Source organism: Lytechinus variegatus, chromosome 11, assembly GCF_018143015.1.
Source record: "Lytechinus variegatus isolate NC3 chromosome 11, Lvar_3.0, whole genome shotgun sequence".
NCBI lineage: Eukaryota > Metazoa > Echinodermata > Echinoidea > Temnopleuroida > Toxopneustidae > Lytechinus > Lytechinus variegatus.
The window spans coordinates 34,123,579-34,143,235 of NC_054750.1; the positions used below are offsets into that span (position 1 = coordinate 34,123,579).

At 36.5% G+C, this 19,657-nt stretch overlaps 1 protein-coding gene across 1 annotated transcript; it reads right to left on the reverse strand.

The window, feature by feature from the left end:
• Positions 1 to 1,763: 1,763 nt before the first annotated feature.
• Positions 1,764 to 19,347, reverse strand: LOC121424280 (lymphocyte antigen 75-like). The gene is made up of 7 exons (XM_041619907.1): positions 19,268 to 19,347; positions 17,899 to 18,267; positions 15,413 to 15,772; positions 13,631 to 14,008; positions 7,105 to 7,467; positions 4,634 to 4,894; positions 1,764 to 2,505 (listed from the first exon to the last, which is right to left on the reverse strand). The coding sequence occupies exons 1-7, from the start codon at positions 19,338 to 19,340 to the stop codon at positions 2,219 to 2,221; spliced, it is 2,091 nt and encodes a 696-aa protein (XP_041475841.1). The 5' UTR covers positions 19,341 to 19,347; the 3' UTR covers positions 1,764 to 2,218.
• Positions 19,348 to 19,657: the final 310 nt, after the last annotated feature.

Sequence of the window (19,657 nt, forward strand, 5' to 3'; positions counted from 1 at the left end):
GATTTTTCAATACATTTTTCCTCTTTCTTTTTTTGAATTTTGAATGCTCACAAGAACACTGAAAATTAATACATTGACAAGGTTATATAGCTTATATCCTTGGAATTAATTTACGCCTCATCTGCAGGTAACAAAGATTTCATATTTTATTTAAAACTTTGCAAAGTAGGTGACATTTCGATAGAACTTTCAAGTTGGTTCCATACTGCATTTGCTTTTCCATTCGAAGCGTTTGTGAAAATCATGACATGATAACAAAATAACATAAAATAAATGCACATAGGCTATCCTCTTCTGTCGCAGGCTCGTTCCGTATCCAAATAAATTAGTAGCTATTACTCTGTCCTGCTTCACGACTTCATGATTCCAAGTACATTCTACTTAAACTCTAATAAAATGTTTACCCAATATTGGGTAAAACGAGAACATGAGTGTTTGTTGGGTAAAAGAATACGAAATATTTTGTAATTTTTACTCAATGTTGCTTCGAAATGTAGCCTTCAAACATGCATTTTGCCCAATATTGGAGAATACCCAGAAAACATTGCACGTTCCCTTTCTACTGAATATTGGGTTAACTTTTACTCTCTGTTTTTAGAGTGTATTTATGATTGAATTTTCCATGCCATATCACGTACTTTTAAAATAAATGAAAACAGTACTTGAATCACATTTTCACAAAAATGTGACAATTACGTTTTCATTTTTCTTCTAGGCTCCAAACAAATTAAATCAATCAATGCAATACGTAATCATGACGAAAGGAATATATAATAGACGAAAATCAATCATAATTCATAATAATGAACAAGGGAATATTATAAAAGACAAGAGAATAGAGTGTAATACACAATCATAATTCAAGGAATGTATGAGAATAGAATAAAATGTATAATCACGAACCAAAGGAATATTATATGAGCTAGATATAAGCCATAAGTATTTACAATATAATGAAACTTCCATAGCAAGCCTTAAACATTCCATTTCATTGTCCATGGCGGACTAATATAAGAATGCATGTCAGATTAAATCAGGGGAACTGAGGGCTTTGTTCTTATTTCATCGTGTCATGGACCAGTGATGGCCCGGTGGTACAGTCGCTGACCGGCAATCAGTAGATGAGAGGTTCTAATCCTGCTGGTTTCTATATTTTTTCTGAAATATCAAACAGATCGATCAATGCGATCTTATTCAGAGGATGAGAGCCATTTATTTAGTATTTACAATATAACTAAACGTCCCCAGCAAGCCTTTAACATTCCAAATGAATCTATTCCTATGAATCTATTGCTCCATAATATGGGGGAGATCTAAACGCGAAATTGGACCCGAAGTCCATTTGACTTATAGCATAAGACATACGCCAATTATGAAATCGGATTGAATTTAAACTATGGGAAGCCAATTGTGCCACAAATATCAAACAGCACATTTTCAGTGTATTAGCTCATTTTAGATGCTCTCATAAGTATCATTCGTAGTTGTTGTTGTTTTAGTTATAATTGACAGCGGAATTATAACTAAAACAATTTACTTCACCATTACAGCTTAAAATAACATCGTAATAATTAGAAATTACAGTGTAAAAACTGTGGTGTTAAAAGTGACACCTATTGGTGTTAGAGGACCACACCCTGAGGTGTTACAATAACACCCTAGAGATTGAGATTTATACCAAAGAGTGCAAATGTAACAACCATAGGTGTTGTAATAACACCTATAGGTGTAAAACTAACACCACAAATTTAACACCAGTGTAAAATAACTGGTGTGGTCCTCTATGTACACCGGTTAACACCCCAGTTTTTGCTGTGTATATTCTATTCAGTCTTTACTTTATTCGCATAAGACATGCACAAGTATATACAAAGATGAAAACTATATTTTCATAATACAATATAATAATTTGTAAAAGAATGCACATACATATACAAAAATGGGATGCGTCCAAGGATTAACCCAGGCAGAGATAAAAATTAACACTATTTGGCTTCTCATAATTTTAGCACAGAGTTAGGTCATGGCCAACGTTCATATAAACTGGATTTTAGAGTACGCATGGGCCATTAGAAAGCATTCAAACCTGATTGGTATTTTTTTTTTAATTATCATGATAATTTACAAGCAAGGATTGGATCATGGACCTGGCCACGGAGGATTATCTATTGTTACTGGGGATGCTGTGACAATGCAAAGGACCCCCAGTTTCGATAGACTAATCCTCCGTTGATAGGTCCCTGGTTTGGATTAGAGTTGAATATGTTACAGCTCCAGGGTGTCTTTCGTAATCAGACATGTCAGATATGAATGACGTTGGGCAACTGTTGGCAAGGAGGCACATGCTCTCCTCGGCGATGTACGTGAAACATGAACAGGAGCCGTCTTCGAGGCATCCGCGGCCGCAATCGATGACCCTTGAAGCCGTGATGGAGAAGCTTACGTGGTCACTGACGATGGCCTTACCCCTAATCAGAGTCTTAAAGTATGTGGATCGCTTAAGACCTATTGTAATGTTATAAGAGGAAGATATTAATGAAATTAACCAATGTGCTTTTTATTGCGATTATAATCAAACTGCCAGAGTAGCAAGTTGCAACAAATAAATGAGTACACGAAATCTAATTAAAAATGAATAATTCAATGTAGGGCCTTTACTTACTCATGATGGTCCCGTTGCAGAAAGAGTTGCGCCAGACGCAACTCAAAAATTCTGGCGCAACTTGATTTTCAGCCAATGAAGCACCAGTATTCGGGACCTCCGCTTGATATTTTGACTTGCGTTTTTCCAACGCCACTCTTTCTGCAACAGGCCCTGATGGCGTTAGTAACTAAGTCTTTTCGGAAGATACTGGCCTAATTCTTGACTTATTTGCAGGCTTGGCATATAGTTTAGTTCAGTCAGACCGATAGATATAGGAACACGAAGTTTATGATATAAATGGCAACATTGATATGTATATAATTTCATGAAACGGTTCTGTACAGAAATCATTTTAGTGATTCCGGTTAATTGCACATATTTTCTTCGTTTGAAGCACAAGTAAGATAATTCTTTGAGATTAAACTGCATGTGTACACCAACATGAAGAATACTCATTTAATAGCGCGTAGACAGCTCATGTAGGGGAAGGCGGGGTAAGTTGTGACAGTTTTTGCTTTTTGCATGTTAGAATTGATATGTCTTGTCGAAATAAGTACCTTGCCTTGAAATTTAATTCTTCTGAAATATTTTCCACCTATATATAACTTTCTATCCCCACACTGAAAGTCATCGTGACCTTTGAAAAAACGATGTCAAATGGCTCAACTTGCCCCATATATGGGGTAAGTTTGAGCCACCTTCTGGGGTAAGTTGAGCTACAAAAACTATGTACAAAATGTATGAGGGGAGAACCAGCATGTCAATTTTTTTGTTTAAAGTCTTTTCACTTGCTAATTCTCTATAAATACTAACATCCTTTAAAATGAAAAGAGCAGTCATGTAAATTTGCTCCTTTCAGCCAGCATTTCAATCGATTTTTATGGTTTGTTTGTTTTTTAAGATACATTACCATAGGAATTACCATGACTCAACTTGCCCCATGCTGTTTGGCTCAACTTACCCCAGTGCGAACTTAGTGCGATAATTTTGTATCCACACATTTATTATGCATCCATCATTTAAAAGACTATGACAAGAATGAAGATCCATACCTGGACTAATAATGTTGTTATCATGTCTTTATTATATTTAAAGATGTGTGTGTTTATAAAGCACTTATCTATTTCACACTCTTTTTTACTTTTTTGGCTGAAATTCATATTTTTCCCTCTAAAAAACTACTTTTTGTTTCAAAGTTGAAAACAATGTGGTGGGGTTAGGGGTTATGCTATGGGTCATCAATACATGACACCACCACAATGTCTGACTCATTCATTATTGGCCTGGGGCTGGTGGCTCAACTTGCCCCTATGCTCAACTTACCCCGCCTTCCCCTAATGTTCTACAAAGTTCCGAAATCAATCTGATGTGAAATCAATGTCAAAGAATTCAGGGACACCATTTTTCTTCTTCAAAATCCTCGCCTTTGCTATCGCGGCGAGTCTGGAGCGGTGAACTTGATATTCAATTCCGCTTACCGTATAACACTTAGGATAGATGATTCAATGCTTCTATTGAATGACACAGACTGTCGATGACTTTGACCCGAAAATAATCAAAACCAATTATTTTGCGCAACATTATGGAAACATAACTCTTCGTTGAACATGCGGTGTAAATTTTAAATGTAATTTTCTACATTTTTTTACATATACACATAGGCCTACAATCATGATAAACTTAAATATTGAAACCTCTTATAAACATAAATAAAATAATAATATGAATAATAGGAGTAATAAGAATGTAAATATGATAATAATGCTTTAATAACGATAACAAGATAAGTAATAATACCAAATTATTATAATACTGTACTATTACTTATATTAATTATTAATGGTGTTTATGATAATGATAATATAACACTCATAGTAATGATGATAATAGTAAAGATACTAATATCAATATTAATAGTAATTAATAGTAACAAACGCAAAGACAATTCTTCAGATCAACATTAGGCCTGATAATCGCAAGAGTACTTACCTAACTTAGGAACAGAGGAGACAGTTGTTGCGGCCACAACTTGTGCAGTGGGTGTGGTAGATGGTGCAGTTGTTGCAGCCACAACTTGTGTAGTGGGGGTGGTAGATGTTGCAGTTGTTGCAGCCACAACTTGAGCAGTGGGTGTGGCAGATGTTGCTGATATTGTATCAGTTGACGGTGCTGAAACAGTTGTGGTGCACTCCTCTCCCTCATCATCACTTTCACTTGTATAGGGAGTCATTGTTGTAGATTCGGTTGCGTCTAATACAATAGATACATCATTACATGAATAATGAAGATTATTTTCTTTAAACTAAAATTTTAGCTTCCTTCGTATACTAGTATCTCATTTTATCGGATGTTACAAGCTTTGCACAATCTCTAGATTATAACGATTATCCTAACTTTAACGATGTACTTAGTTTTTAAGACGTTCATGGGGGGATGCCTCTATTGCTTCCGTATCAATTTCAGGATATGTTTTAGACTATCGAGAGAAATTCTTTCATCGATATACATGTGATGCTTGTTATCAAAACGAATTTAATTCAAAATCAATAAAAAATAACATTTTAGATGGAAAATATAAATAAATGAGAATATTTAGCCTAAAGCGACATTTTTGCTGTGTTGCGTAACTTATAGGGGATATTCACCCTGACGAAAACTTTGTCAAAATGGCAGAAAATATTTTTAAAAATATATATTAGTGAAGGTTTGAGGAAAATTAATTAAAGATTAAGAAAGTTATTAGAATTTCAAGTTTGTGATCTGTAACGTCTTAAACGAGCAGCTGCTCCTAGGCCTTTTCTAATGGGGGGGGGGGGGGGTGAGGCCCTGATTACCAACAAATTTCGGTACCGATTACTAACGACCATGAGCATGACCATGAGTCATGGTAGAGTTCCCCCATTCTTCTCAGTCTTATTTTCTTTCGTTATATCCTGGGGCAGATCCAGCTTTCATCAATTGAAGGGGGTGGAATTTTTACTTTCATTCACATTTTCCCCGTCGCCAAAATTTATTATTTTTTAAAACTTTTTTTTTAGGTAATTCCTAATGAAATAAATAAGTAACAATACGAGCGCAAAAGTGCGAGCTAAAATTTCTGGGCATTTTGTATATTTAGACCTAAAATGCGTATTCAACTATCCATGCGAGCGCAAATCGCAAGCTGAAATTTTAAATATACTGGCCTGCAGAAAGAGCGGTTACAGACCCTTTGCAATGATCTATTAATGTAATACATATGTCACCAATCAAAAACGCGAGCGCGAAGCGCGATCTGAAAATGTCGGCCAGCAAAATCTATTTGAAATATTAAGAGGATTGATATATTAAGCAAACGATTGATGCAAGCTGAAATTTTTTATTTCCGACCAAAAAAATTGACACTTCAAGCACTTCTTGTATGAATAATATGCGTAGTGATTCATGCGAGCGCAAGCTGAAATTTTGATTTCCCGACCTAAAAATTCTAAGCACTTTTTCTCATTATGAACTCATAAATTGAATATATATATCTCACCAATCAAATAATGCAAGCGCGAAACGCGAGCTAAAAAAAGTTTTAGATTCTGATTGAAAAAATGGACAGGTTAACCACTTTTCGCAATCATAAATAGAATAAATAGAAATCAAGTAATATCTTTAATGCAATCGCGAAGCGCGAGTTGAAAATATTTTGTATTCAGACCTTAAAACAGTTCAAGCCCATTTTTAATAATAACTTGGTATTACAGCGCTAAGCACTTTTTCTCTTTCCTTCTTTATCTTTTTTAAAAAAAATATTTGTTCCCCTTCTTCTATCCCCCCTCTACCTTTTCTTTTTCCCCCCGACCGCTGCAGAGATTTCCCGACGATATTCAGAGTAGGCGGGGGGGGGGGGCTCGCACCGACCCCCCCCCCCCTTAGCGACAGTCCAGGGGAGCGTTTCATGAAAGGACTTGTCAGACGTTTTATCCGACAAGTCCCATTTTATCCGACAGTTACCATAGTAACATTGCTTATCAGCCAATCAAAATCAAGGAAAGATGTCAGATCTGACAACATGTCGGACGAAAATGTTGATAAAACGCTCCCCTGGCTGCCCCCATGTGTTATGCAATATAACATACATAAATGTATTTTTTAATGGTTCGTGATGACTTATTTTTTTTTTAGGAGAGGAAGTCATTTGTGTATCGATATGCTACAGGTACAATAAAAACCTTTTTAATTTAAAAAAAGAGATTTTTTTATTGATTTTTACCATACGATATGTAGGAAAGCTGCTCGCATATGACGTCACAAATGAATTAATTAAACCATAATAATTTCTTTGATGGATTTTCCTCAAACCTCGCCAATACATATTTTTTAATTATTCTTTCCGCTATTTTTACAATAAACTTGTTATCAAAGTGAACTTCCCCTTTAAGAATATAAAGATCCCTCGATCAGTCAGTACCACATCAACCCGGTAAACTCACCAACATCCTGTTCACAAATGTAGTAATGCTGGTTAAGGCTGTCATCATCAAACCATTGGAAAGAAGATGACGAGTTCATGACGAAAGAGATTCCACCATCATCAAACACCGAGGCAGTGGTGCCAAAGTGTGCGAAGGTGAGGGTGGAATTATCAAGCCAAGTCACGGCACTTAATCCAATCCATAAGTTCCAGCTCAATGGGCCGTTGGACTCCAGGAAGTCGCTTTCTTCTTTGGATCCAATGTAAACTAGATGCATATCAAGTGTCTCACAGAATGATTTTGATGCAGGGTAAGTCGATTTGTTTTGTGAGAAGAAATAGCAGGATCCATTGTGTTCGACTTGAAGGGATTGGCATGGTACTAAAGTTGCAGAAAACAATAAAGTGAATGTTATTTGATATATATTATTATTATTATTTTACTCGGCATTTCAAAAAAAAAAAGTTTACAATCAATTTACAGGAGAATATACAATAACAAAGTGAAAAGGGATGTTTACAGAACAAGTCCAGGTTGCCTGGAAAAGGAAAAAGATATATAAATTACTGTAGCCCGCAGGCTATCCTCCCCGACCTGGACTTGTATGTAAACACCCCAAGAATAAAAACATGTATATAGATTATTATATTAATACAAACATTAATTCATATAGAAAAAGCATATTGAGATTGATATGTATAAGAACAATCCAATATAGTGTGATTAGAAACGTAATTACAGGACAACTTAAAGAAGTTGTAGAAAATTGGTATTTAGATATACATTTAAATTGGCCAGGTAAATATAAACTTTAAAATGAAGTACATTGTATTGGGAAAAGGTGTATAAGCAGTAAATAAAAGGAAACCTAATGAGATTTGGAATTAATAACAAAAGAAAATATGAATGTTAGAAAAATGAACTGGTAAATGAGAGTATATTTAAAAAGAAATTTGTCAGGTTAACAGTTCACTTAGGAATTACAATATACAGTGCGTATCAAAAAAAAAGTTTACACTTTGAAAAAGCTCTGGGAATTAAAAAATATACAACATATGGGTAATTTTTTCACATATAATCTTGGGTTTGGGTCTCATCTATCCAATGAAAGTAAAAGTTTTGACCGAATTTTACACTTGACTGAGCACTGTCCATTTTTGTAAAGCTCGCAGAAATCTGTTTGCGCAGAAATTCTTGTTTTCACGCAGTGTCAAGGGGAAAGGGCGAAATCAAACTTACCCTGCCATACATTTTTCCTACATTTCCCATGCACTTTTAGTCAATTAAGATAAAACAGATACATTCAAGCATTTTTAAACAAATTTGCCACCCAAATTGAAATTTCAAGCACAACTTTTACCCTTTTTGTGCCAGCTGGATCTGATGACATAACTGAATCGGAACAAAAGTTTACATCAGACATCTCCAGCACTTTTTCACTAAGTTTTGATTATTTAAAGTGGGTTGACATTTAATTTTTCATTTAATACTTGTTTCTCCACACTTTTCCCAAGCTTGACAATGATTAACAAAATGAAAATCAAGCCTAATTCATTTTATGTAAATCACACCTTAGTGTAAATCAAATATCGTCTTGATGGCCTTGGTGTGTGGGGGAGTGGGGCGGGGCGCAATGCACTCTTCGGAGTGTATTGGGCAAGGAAACAAGTTAAAAGAGGTCAAAGATATCTTCATATCAACTTTACTTGCTAAATGCTACGTGTTCTTCATGATAAAGGTTTACTTTTATTCGCATAGCTAATTCAAAGTTCTGCACAAATCGTTTTTCACTAACTTTTCAAAAGTAAGTGGTGCTCACTCAAGCGGAAATATTTTTCGATAGTTATATCGTCATTTGCTTAAATGGATCTGTACCAATGTTAAAATGTGGAAAAATCTTCAGGATATTACAAATGTATAATTTTACAGGACATTTTCAAAGTGTAAACTTTTTTTGATACGCACTGTATATATGTTTGTTTAACGTAATTCAAACTAAAAGTATATGGATTAAAGAAAATTAGATTAGACTAATTAATGCAGTGAGTATAGAAAAGAAACAGCTGACCGATATTCCATTCTATTGCTCAAAGAGCCCCCCCCCCGCAGTAACCATTATACATCTTATTCAAATAACTCAGTCCGTAAGCATCTTAGCCATGGATTTAAAGATCCCCAGACCAGGACAAACTCGTTTCGTAGACTAGGCGTTAATTCCTCCCACACTCTTGGGAAATAGTGGATTGGGGAGCAGTGTAACCTTTGGGTCCTAGCCAGCAGGTGTCTGAACAGTAGATTTTCTTGATGACGGTCATTAATGATTGTTTTGGAGATTATGATAGTAGAATCAATTTGTCTGAACAGGGACTTGGCAAAAAATGAACGAAAAAAAACCCCGAATATATATACATATACATATTGTGAAAAAAATGAATAAAGAGAAATGTAGGCGAAGCTTAAATCAAGATTCCACAGAGCTATCTACCTTTGGAAAAATTGGTAATGCAGAAAAATTGCTCTGCCAGGAATCGAACACGGGCCCCCAGCTTTGAACGCCGGTGCCTTAACCATTAGACCACAGAGACGGATAATAATAATGCTCAATTCTTGTATAGCGCATCACACATAGCATAGCATGTCCCTATGCGCTAATAATAATTAGTGACTAGAGGATTAGTGACTAGAGCGACCCCGATCCGATTGACCGTCAGATAAACAGATTCTCGACACCACCAATTAAATTTCCATTGTAGGGTGTAGGTGAGTAATTATGGTGGCCCTTATGGTGGCCCTGAAGGGACATCGCGAATAGCCCAAATCGCGAATATTCACGACGTCGCCAATTTCGTCGCCAATTTGAATATTGGCGAGGAAATTGGGGACGAAATTCACGACGTCTCCAATTTCGTCGTGACTTTGTTTTGCTTGCCTTGGCGGTATGCGGGTTGAGACCAATTCGTCTGCTGCTAATTCCTCCACTCACAACAGGGACTACCTTCATTTAGTCTAATGCAATTCTGTCCATCAACTTTTTGCTTAACAACATATCGTCCAATAACCATTTGGTCCAGTCATCACTTCGTCTAATCACCAGTTTGTCTATGACCATTTCGTCTTATAACTAGTTGGTCTAATATCAATTTTATTTTCCTTAATTTCGCCCAATTAACACTTAGTCCAATTAGACCAAATGGCATATGGACTAATTTAAATGGCAATTGGACCAGCTGGTTATTAGACGAAATGGCAGTTAGACCATGTGGATAGTGGACGAACTGATGGTAGACCAAATGATAACAGACAAGTTAGCATTAGCCCAACTGAAAAATAAACCATCGAAACGACCGAACGATGTCCACTGTTATCCATATGCATATTAGGCGGATCCAGGGGGGTCGAGGGGCCCGCCCCCCCCCCCTCCCCTATTGGCAGAGCAAAAAAGGAAAAAAGGAAAGAAAGAAAAAAGGAGGGAAAAGAGAGGAGTAAAAAAAGAAGAGGAGACGAGTGAATAGAATAAGATGAGGGGAAGACATGGAAATAAAAAGAATCTTTCATGGCACTATATAATTTTTCGCTCGCGCTTCGCGCTCGCATTGCCTGTTAGGTGATTTTCATACCTTGTTCAATATGGAGTTTAAATATCAAGTTTGGAAGTCAATATACAAAAGATATTTCATCTCGAAAATCAAACTTTCATTATTTTGCGTGATTTACAAATTGATCTTTAAAAAGTGCTCTGTAAATATGACAGTTTTATGGTCTGAAAATTAACATTTTCTGCTCGCGCTGCGCGCTCGCAAGTTTCGATTTATCAGGTACCTATTATTTTCGTGTATTCCATAAAGTCTTAAAAATATCAATTTTCAGGTCTGATTGTCAAAACGTATCAGCTTTCGCTGCACGCTCGCATTTAGATTGTTTGTCTCAATATTGATTATACAATCCCCTTTTCATAAGTGTATAAAAAGATTTAAGGCTCGCAATTTGCGCTAGCATTAATGGTTGAAAATATATTAACTGATCCTAACATCCTATTTATAATTTACAAAAGTGCTTGAAATGTCCAGTTTTCAGGTCATAATATCATCAGACTTCGTGTCCACGTTAAGCATTAATGAATAAGATATTAATTCAATAATTGAATTGTCCCTTTTGATTCATCTCGCGCTTAGCAAGAGGAATGGGAAGACAGTCATCATTTGCTGATGTGGTTTACGGTACACCATGTGGAGTGTTATAGAAGCAGTGGATAGAAGAGAAGGAAGTGGATAGGCGAGAAAGTGGAGATTTGAGAATAGAGTATTCTTTCTTGAGAATAGTCCTGAAAAGGACTGTAAACCAATCAATAATTGATTTTTAAAATATATAACGTCTTCATGACTAACTGTATGCAGTCTTTAACAGATACCTTTTCCACCAGTTCATTTCTGCTCGCGCTTCGCGTTCGGAGTAATTAGTTATTTGCATACACATCTTTCTCAGGATAACAAACATTGCCTAGAATGTTCAAATTTTAGGAAAAAATATATAAGATTTCAAAAAGAAATTATCATGCGCTTCGCGCTCGCATTATATAAATAAGGATTATATTATATATGTTTGTTGATTTATTAAAATAAAGCTAAGAAGACTACCCCTTCACACAAACCAAATATAATCTTCGAGCGACCGATCGGGGAAAATATGGCTGGAAAATAATTCCGGGCCCCTCTATTGGCGAAGGCTAGATCCGCCCTTTGAACAAGATATGAAAATCACCTAACAGACAGAGCGAAAATTTTATGTAGTGACATGAAAGATTCTTTTTATTTCCATGATCTTCCCCTCATCTCATTTTATTCCTCGTTTCCTCCTCTTTTATTTGTTCTCTTCTCTTTTCCCTCCTTTTTTATTTCTGTCTTCCCTTTTTTCCTATTTTTTTGCTCCGCCAATAAAGGGGGGGGGGGATCCCCCCTGGATCAGCCTATACATATCACATGGATAATAGTGGACATCGTTCAGTCGTTTCAATGGTTTACTTTCAATTGGTCTAATGCCAACTCGTCTGTTATCATTTGGTCTACCATCAGTCTGTCCACTATCCACAGTGGCGTAACCACGGGGGGGGGGGCATGGGGGACACGTGCCCCCCCAATCGGCTGGCAAAAAAAAACGGGGAAAAAGAGGGAGAAAGTGAAAGAAACGTAGTGGGAAGGAAAAAATTATTGTTAATTATGTTATATTACATAACAATAAAAAATATATAACTTTATGAAACATAATTTGCTCAGGCCCTAGGTTTTCATTGTTCCTAATACTCACATTGCCTGTTTAACCAGATATAGACTCCTGTTGTACTAAAACTTTCCATTTTCAAGTCAACATACACCAAATATATTTCCTCGCACTTCGAATTATTATTTTTTTATATAGTGGCATGTAATTTTAAGGTCTTAATATGAAACATTTCCCTCCGTGCTTACGTTCGCATTAGTGAATTAGTGAGATATGCATGATTGCCTAAAATCAGTCCATAAAAATGTCCCTTTTTCTGATCTGAATATCAAAATTTCACCTTGCACTCGCATCATTTGGTCTACGTTAATTCCTACAAACAAGCCTTAGAATGCCCCTTCTTCGCGAAGCGCGAGCAGAAATTTTCGTATATTTTGACCCCAAACGGACATTTAAGGACTATATTTTAGAATCTATTAAGAGTATACATATCTCACCATAGTAATCTAATGCGAGTGCCAAGTGCTTGCTGATTTTTTTTAGAATTATATGCATCCAAACACATCGTAAAGCACTTGTAGTCATTGTAATCATTGTAATTCACGATGTCGTGAATTTCGTCGTGAATATTCGAATTGGCGACGTCGTGAATTTCGTCGTGAATATTCGCGAATTGGTCTATTTGCGATTTCCCTTCAGGGCCACCATAAGTAATACGCAATTCTGTTTTTTTTACAACATAATTATGTATTATTACCATTATCCATTGTTAAATCATTCTTATCCATTTCTAATTTTCGAGAAAATTTCTATTTTTTATCGAAAGTACATGATTTTGATCAAAAGGAGAAAATTGAAGCAATTAGATTGAATTAAGCACTTGCATACACACCCACACACTTTTGACGCTGCACTCCCGATGACCCCCCAAACTCACCGACATCCCCGAACACTAAAAATTTCTAAATACCTACGCATCAAACACACACACCAACCCACATATATCAAATGCAAGTAATACATGTGCCTATGCTATCGCCTATAAGTATAAAATTATTCTTTGTAGAATGAAAAGGGGCCCGTTGCATAAAACTTTTTACCTGAGAAAACTCAGGTTGTTTTTACCAGAGTTTTTGCCCTGTGTTCAAGTCAATGGCAGAAATCAGACTAACCTTAGTTTCCAGTGTTTACCTTAGTTTTCTGCAACGGGCCCCTGGTATCCAATATGTATTATTTTACAATGAATTTTAATGAGGAATTCTTTATGATTCTCAATAGTTGAGTGGCTGTTTCAGCTTTTTAGCAACGTGTGATGTTGATCAGCACTTACCCTCTTCCGTTTCACATATGTAATGTTCTTCTACCGAAGGGTCGGTTGCTTGGTCAAACCATTGGGGTCGATACCATGTTTGCATGGTAAAGCACATCCCCAACTCGTTGAAATCATATGAATACCCTTTGAAACGGTTAAATGTCATTCGCGAACCATCCTCCCATTTAAAACTCTCTAATCCAATCCAGTAAACGATGCTGTTATCGGGAATAATCGAGATCACAAAGTCCGCCAAAAAGCTTTGTTCTCCCGCGGAGCCTATCGAGACGAGATGCATTCCGTGGTTCTCGCAAGCCGATCTCGTCGTCGAGAAATTGCTGGCAGTTACATGAATAGTATAGCAAGACCCAATATACTTGTAAGAGGCAGTACAAGCTGGAAAATAAAGAGCGGGAATGGTAGAAAATAAGATATTAATACCTGTTTTTCGAAAAGCATTAAGTACCAAATTCGATAGGAATGTAAATGATGGAATATATTCAATATGAAGGGAAGCTGTGGATATGACGGAGACTTGATAACAAACCTTATCGGGGATGAAATTCACATTGATCTATCTTTAACCCTATCCCGGCCGGGGTATATCGGGAAATCATACACTGTAACAAATTAAGTGCTAATTTAGCACTTACAGTGCTTGTATAGTGACTGCACTACGAGTGCAGATTTTCTAGTTTAATTTTAAAAGAGAAAATCAGCACTCGTAGTGCAGTCACTATACAAGCACTGTAAGTGCTAAATTAGCACTTCATTTTTACAGTGTATGAGGGAGGGGGGCTTGATATCTCGGTCGCCGAAAATTGGCACGCAGGTTGTCTGAGACATAATCTACAGAATTTTATAGTAATTTATATCATGCAAACTGCTGAGTGATTATGCTAATTTATGAGTAATAATAGTATGCAAAATTAGTCTTTTTTACTCCCTAAATAAAGCTCCAAATGTTCTATTTATGGTATAGAAACTCTTTATGGTGTTCTTAGTAAATGTACGTCGAAAATTGCTATATCAGATCAATTTCTTATGTATTATATTGCTTTTTTGAATTCTTATGTATTTCTTTGTTTTGACCATTTTTTTTCTTTTTTTTATGAACGTCATCGGGGACTTTTTTGAGATCATAAGCAGCATAAAACAAATACACTTAGACCAGCAAAACTAAAAATAATCATACATTTATGATTTTTGGTTAAAAAAACACAATTTGCATTGACTTTGTAGGCCTACATAAAATCACGTTATTGAGCAATTTTTTTGCCCTATATGCACTTACAAATGTTGCGTAATTTTGGAACCGCGTACCCGGGCGTCCAAAAATTGGTCTAAACAATACGCAAGACTTGAAAGAAAAAAGTCAGCGAGCGGCGCGGTAAAAAGAAATTTTGCGCAGCGAAAATATTGCGCGAATCGTCGAGGGGGCCGGGGGGGGGGGCTCCGGCCGAGAACCCCCCCCCCGGCCTATATAGGGTTAAGGGCTGTGTTAGTCTTGTAAGAGCCAACGTTTCATTTTATACTATATTTATGCTCAAATTATTGTAAATCTTATTTACACTTTCTCAACTGCGATGTAGGACCGAATAAAGGGAAACTAAGGAAAATTGAAACACACATGTCGTTTGGACGTTCATAGTCAAATTATAGACTTGAATTCCAATCAATCTGCATCATGAACTGTTTTAAAATAAGGGTCATTTGATCCCACATTTCATACTTTGATCTTTTTTATCATTTTTTTGCTGGATATAAACGATTCTAACAATCGTCTACACAGGATCGCACCTCCGTAATATTCGCAAATACCAAAGTGAAGGTTGGAGCCGTCATCATCGAACCACTGGAAGGAAGACGACGCATTCATCACGAAAACTTCTCCATCGTCATCGAATGTCGAAGGGGTCGTGCCGAAATTTGCATAGGTCAGGGTGGAACCATCGACCCAGGTCACGGGACCGAGTCCGATCCATGAGGCTGCCAGTTGTGGTTGGTTGATATCAAGAAAGTCTTGTTCTTCCTTGGAACCCACGTAGACCAGGTGCATCCCGAGGCTCCCGCATGTTGTCTTGCATTCGTTGAACGTCAAAAAAATTCCGGTGAAGAGGTAGCAAGACCCCCCGAATTCCACATGCTCTGGGTTACAGGCTGAAGAAAAATAGCAATAAAACTGATGATAATTACATAACAAGATTGATCTGCGTGACCCGGTTTTCTCGTGTTTCATAACCCACAAAGAACATGAAGAAAAAACCATATCATGGTCATATATTTTAAGATACAACAACGCCGCTGTGTCTGTACGTTCTACAGCAGGGGTTCTCAAACTACTGCCCGCGGGCCGGATCCGGCTCGCGAGACTGCTTTTTTTAATCACTTTTAAGTCACAATATGAAACATAGCTCATTATGATTATTTTCTGTATCCATGAAACCTTCATAAAAGTAATTGCAGTTAAATTAATTTGACTTTTAAACAAAGTTTAGTGGAGTCTTTTCTGTCTGTTTTACTCTCTTATTAGATGACCAGCGCGGCGCAACATTGAAAAAAAGTAGTTTCAAGTCAAACGTTGATAACACGTTGCATTTGAAAACACATGCGCAGACATCCCAACACGCGATCAATTTGGTTAAAACGTAAGCTTAATTTCCGGTGCAGTTCTGCGGATTTTCTCAGGAGTACATTAGTGTTCATTAATTGTCAGCCATATCAAGATAGCATCAAATTCTGCAAAAAAAAGGTGGATGCTGAAAATCGTAATTTCCATAAAGAATGTATACAGACAAGTATGCATTCACTTTGCCGCAATCGAGCACAAGGCCAATGTGTTGGCCAATCTAACTTTACGATGACAACAAAAAATATTGATAGGCCTACTACAAAACATTTTCTATCTCTTCAATTCAAGGTATGTATTAAAATTGATATAGGTCCAATCTACATTCCTTTTAACAAAGTACTAAGTTTGTTGTCATTACTATCGACTCTTGCTGTGTTTTGAAGTCTCTTCTACTTTTGCCTGTGTTCCATATGAAACGTTGAAAATTTGTTGGATTAAATTCTTCCAAAATAAGATTGCACCAGAGCGCATCTAGGACCCCGACCGCAAAGTGTATTTGCGCTTCGCGCACCTTTTTCCCTCTAAGTATATCCACTTCACCCTGGCCCTTTCAGGTTTATTTCGAGTCTCGTCTATTTTTTATATGATGCTAATGATAGTAGGGCCTATAACGAGTAATATATCTCTATGTTCCCATATGATCTAGATCTACTGTAGGTCATAAAATGCATGTACATCAGCGCATTTCCTACGCAATTCGATCCATGTATTCCTCACATTGAACTTGTACGATACAATGGTAGTGTTGCTGATCTAATTTGCATCGAAACTTAAAAAAAAATGCTGTGGATGCTGTGAACAAAATAAAACTAGTTTTGGGCAATAACCAATATGTCCTGACTTTTTTTAGAAAATAGTGTGATTTGAAAAATTGAGGATTTGGGGTCCAATTTGGGGATTTTTTCGAGTGCCTTTGGGGGATTTTCTTCAGCTCGGACCTGGCAACACGTATCTGTCCGCGTCGCTCGCGGACCTTTTACTTTCAAGTTAGCGCAACTTTTAAGACCAAATTTGCGACGCCCAGGTAGGCTTACGCTTTTACGAAATCACGCAAGACTTTGTGACCCCACAAATTTCTCAAAAACGTCAATATAATACAAAGTTGAAACAAAATGTGTTTTTAGCTAAAATTCATAAATGTGTGATTAGTTTTACTTTTATTGACAACAGCCTATATATTTTTATGTTATTCATGACTGAAATAATGTAGCCGAGGAATTTTATCGAAGGAACAATAAATATAAAGAACATCAAAACAACAAAGAAAATACATGATATTAAAAATAATGAAATACATAAGAAATCGATCTTGGTTAGAGATTTTTTTATCATTTACATTACTTAGAAATGCTATAGAGAATATTTTCACGAGAAATTAGCATCCTATGAGCTTTTATGAATATTATACAAGCATACTTAATTCATATAAAATATATGATTTTAGTGCAAACTACCTAGGCCTATGCATTAAACCGCGTAGATAGTAAATTATGTCATTCTTTTACCATTTAGCGAACTTTTCGTTGCGATCTTAAGGGAGGCCATCCGAGTGACAAGAATCAAAATACCCAGGGACTAAATAGGGTTTAGCTATAAATAATCCCAAAATTTAAATCTGAAATTTAAGTCTGAGTCCAAGTTCAGCCATACTCACCACCTTCCTTTTCACATATACAAGTGCGCCTGTGATCAACGGTGTTGATATCGTCAAACCACTGGGTTGGAAACGGTATATGCATTAAAAAGAACGTTCCTTCATTGTCCCAATCATAAGGATATCCTTGGAATTTATGGTACAATAGGTGTGAACCGTCCTGCCAGGTCACACTAGCAAGACCGATCCAGAAGTCAGAGTTGTTCACAGGTATGTTTGAGGCCAGGAAGTCCTGTTCTGCCTGGGATCCGATCGTTAAGAGGTGCATACCCACATTTTGACAGGATGCCTTAGCCGTTTCGAAGTTGGACTGGTGTTGGGAGAAATGGTACCAGGAACCGTTGAATTGTACCCGTTCAATAAGACATCCTACAAGATGAACCATTGCGCAAATAAGACAAATTTATAGATTTAGATTTTAGAATTTGTTGAACTTTTAATTACCCCTTCAGAGTTTTGGGAGTAGGCTTGCAACATTCTTTACAAAAGGACATATGATATGTGTACATAGAAATGCTTTGTAATCTCGTACACACTATTTCCAACTAAAACAATGATATTAGAGGAGCTTAACACCCAGACTTTATAAATCAAATGGAATATGACAGGATAGGGGTTCCCAAGGGTTATATTCTCGGACACACTTTATTTGGTTAATTTCATATCTACATTTCGATTTCTAAGAAGCACATTTAAGTGGTAGAAATACACATTTATATCTCTCAATAGATGAAAGACAAGAAGCATCTATTATGTACAAATCCAAACACAGTTATGAGATACAAAATTTATAGAGCAAATAAAATATAGGGCTGGTGTGTCGGGCAACTAGTCCAGACGTGTGAACAAGCAAGAACAAAAAGTGTCGAAAGGAAAGAGCTGCAAGCACCACCGCTGTGTCTGCCCCACACTGCAACAGACTTTTACGGGCGAAGATGGGTCTACATGTATTTAGCCATCTTCGTACCCACAAGTTTTTTAAGCTGTGGTCGTCTTCGCTAGTGAAGGATGAACATCACAGAGCAAATGTGAAATCACTGCGTATTGGTGTACCCGAGGGTTACATTCTAGAACCCCAGCGTTTTACGCCAATTTCTGTTAACATTTTGATTCAGATAAACACGAAGCAGATTCTTTTCCGCTGATTACACATTTTAATAGTAAAACAAATGTGTAAATACAATCATTTCCCCCATTTTCTTTCATATTACCTTTGAACTGTAACCCACGGGAATGAATCTATTTTTATTGGCTGATATTAATCAACTGATTATCACCATACATTTCAACAGCGGATCTCTTTGATTTGCCTTTTAACTGCACAAATTTATAAGAATAATTTATAAGAATACAGTATTAATTTACAAACCTTTTCCGATAGTGGGGTATATTTCTGTATTAAGCACGCAAAAAGCAGCCAGAATGTGAAAAGAAAAGTCCATCTGTAAGGGAAAACAAATATTCAAATACTAGCAGGTGAGGAACAGAAGGCCCTGTTACAATTTTAACAAACTAACCGACGGGGACTATCTATTCAAAATACAGTTTCATGCGAAGCCTTGAGATAAGAGGTAGAACAGCTCGTCAGTGATTTTACGATCCGGCTCAAAACTAATTTTCAAATTTTCGAAATTTAATTCACTCTATTGATTTGGTAAATTTCAGATAAAAATTCTTACTATTTAAAGAATAAAGGCATATTTGATAATTGATTCACGTGTCACATCCTTAAACTCTAAACTCTCTTTCCGTTACATGG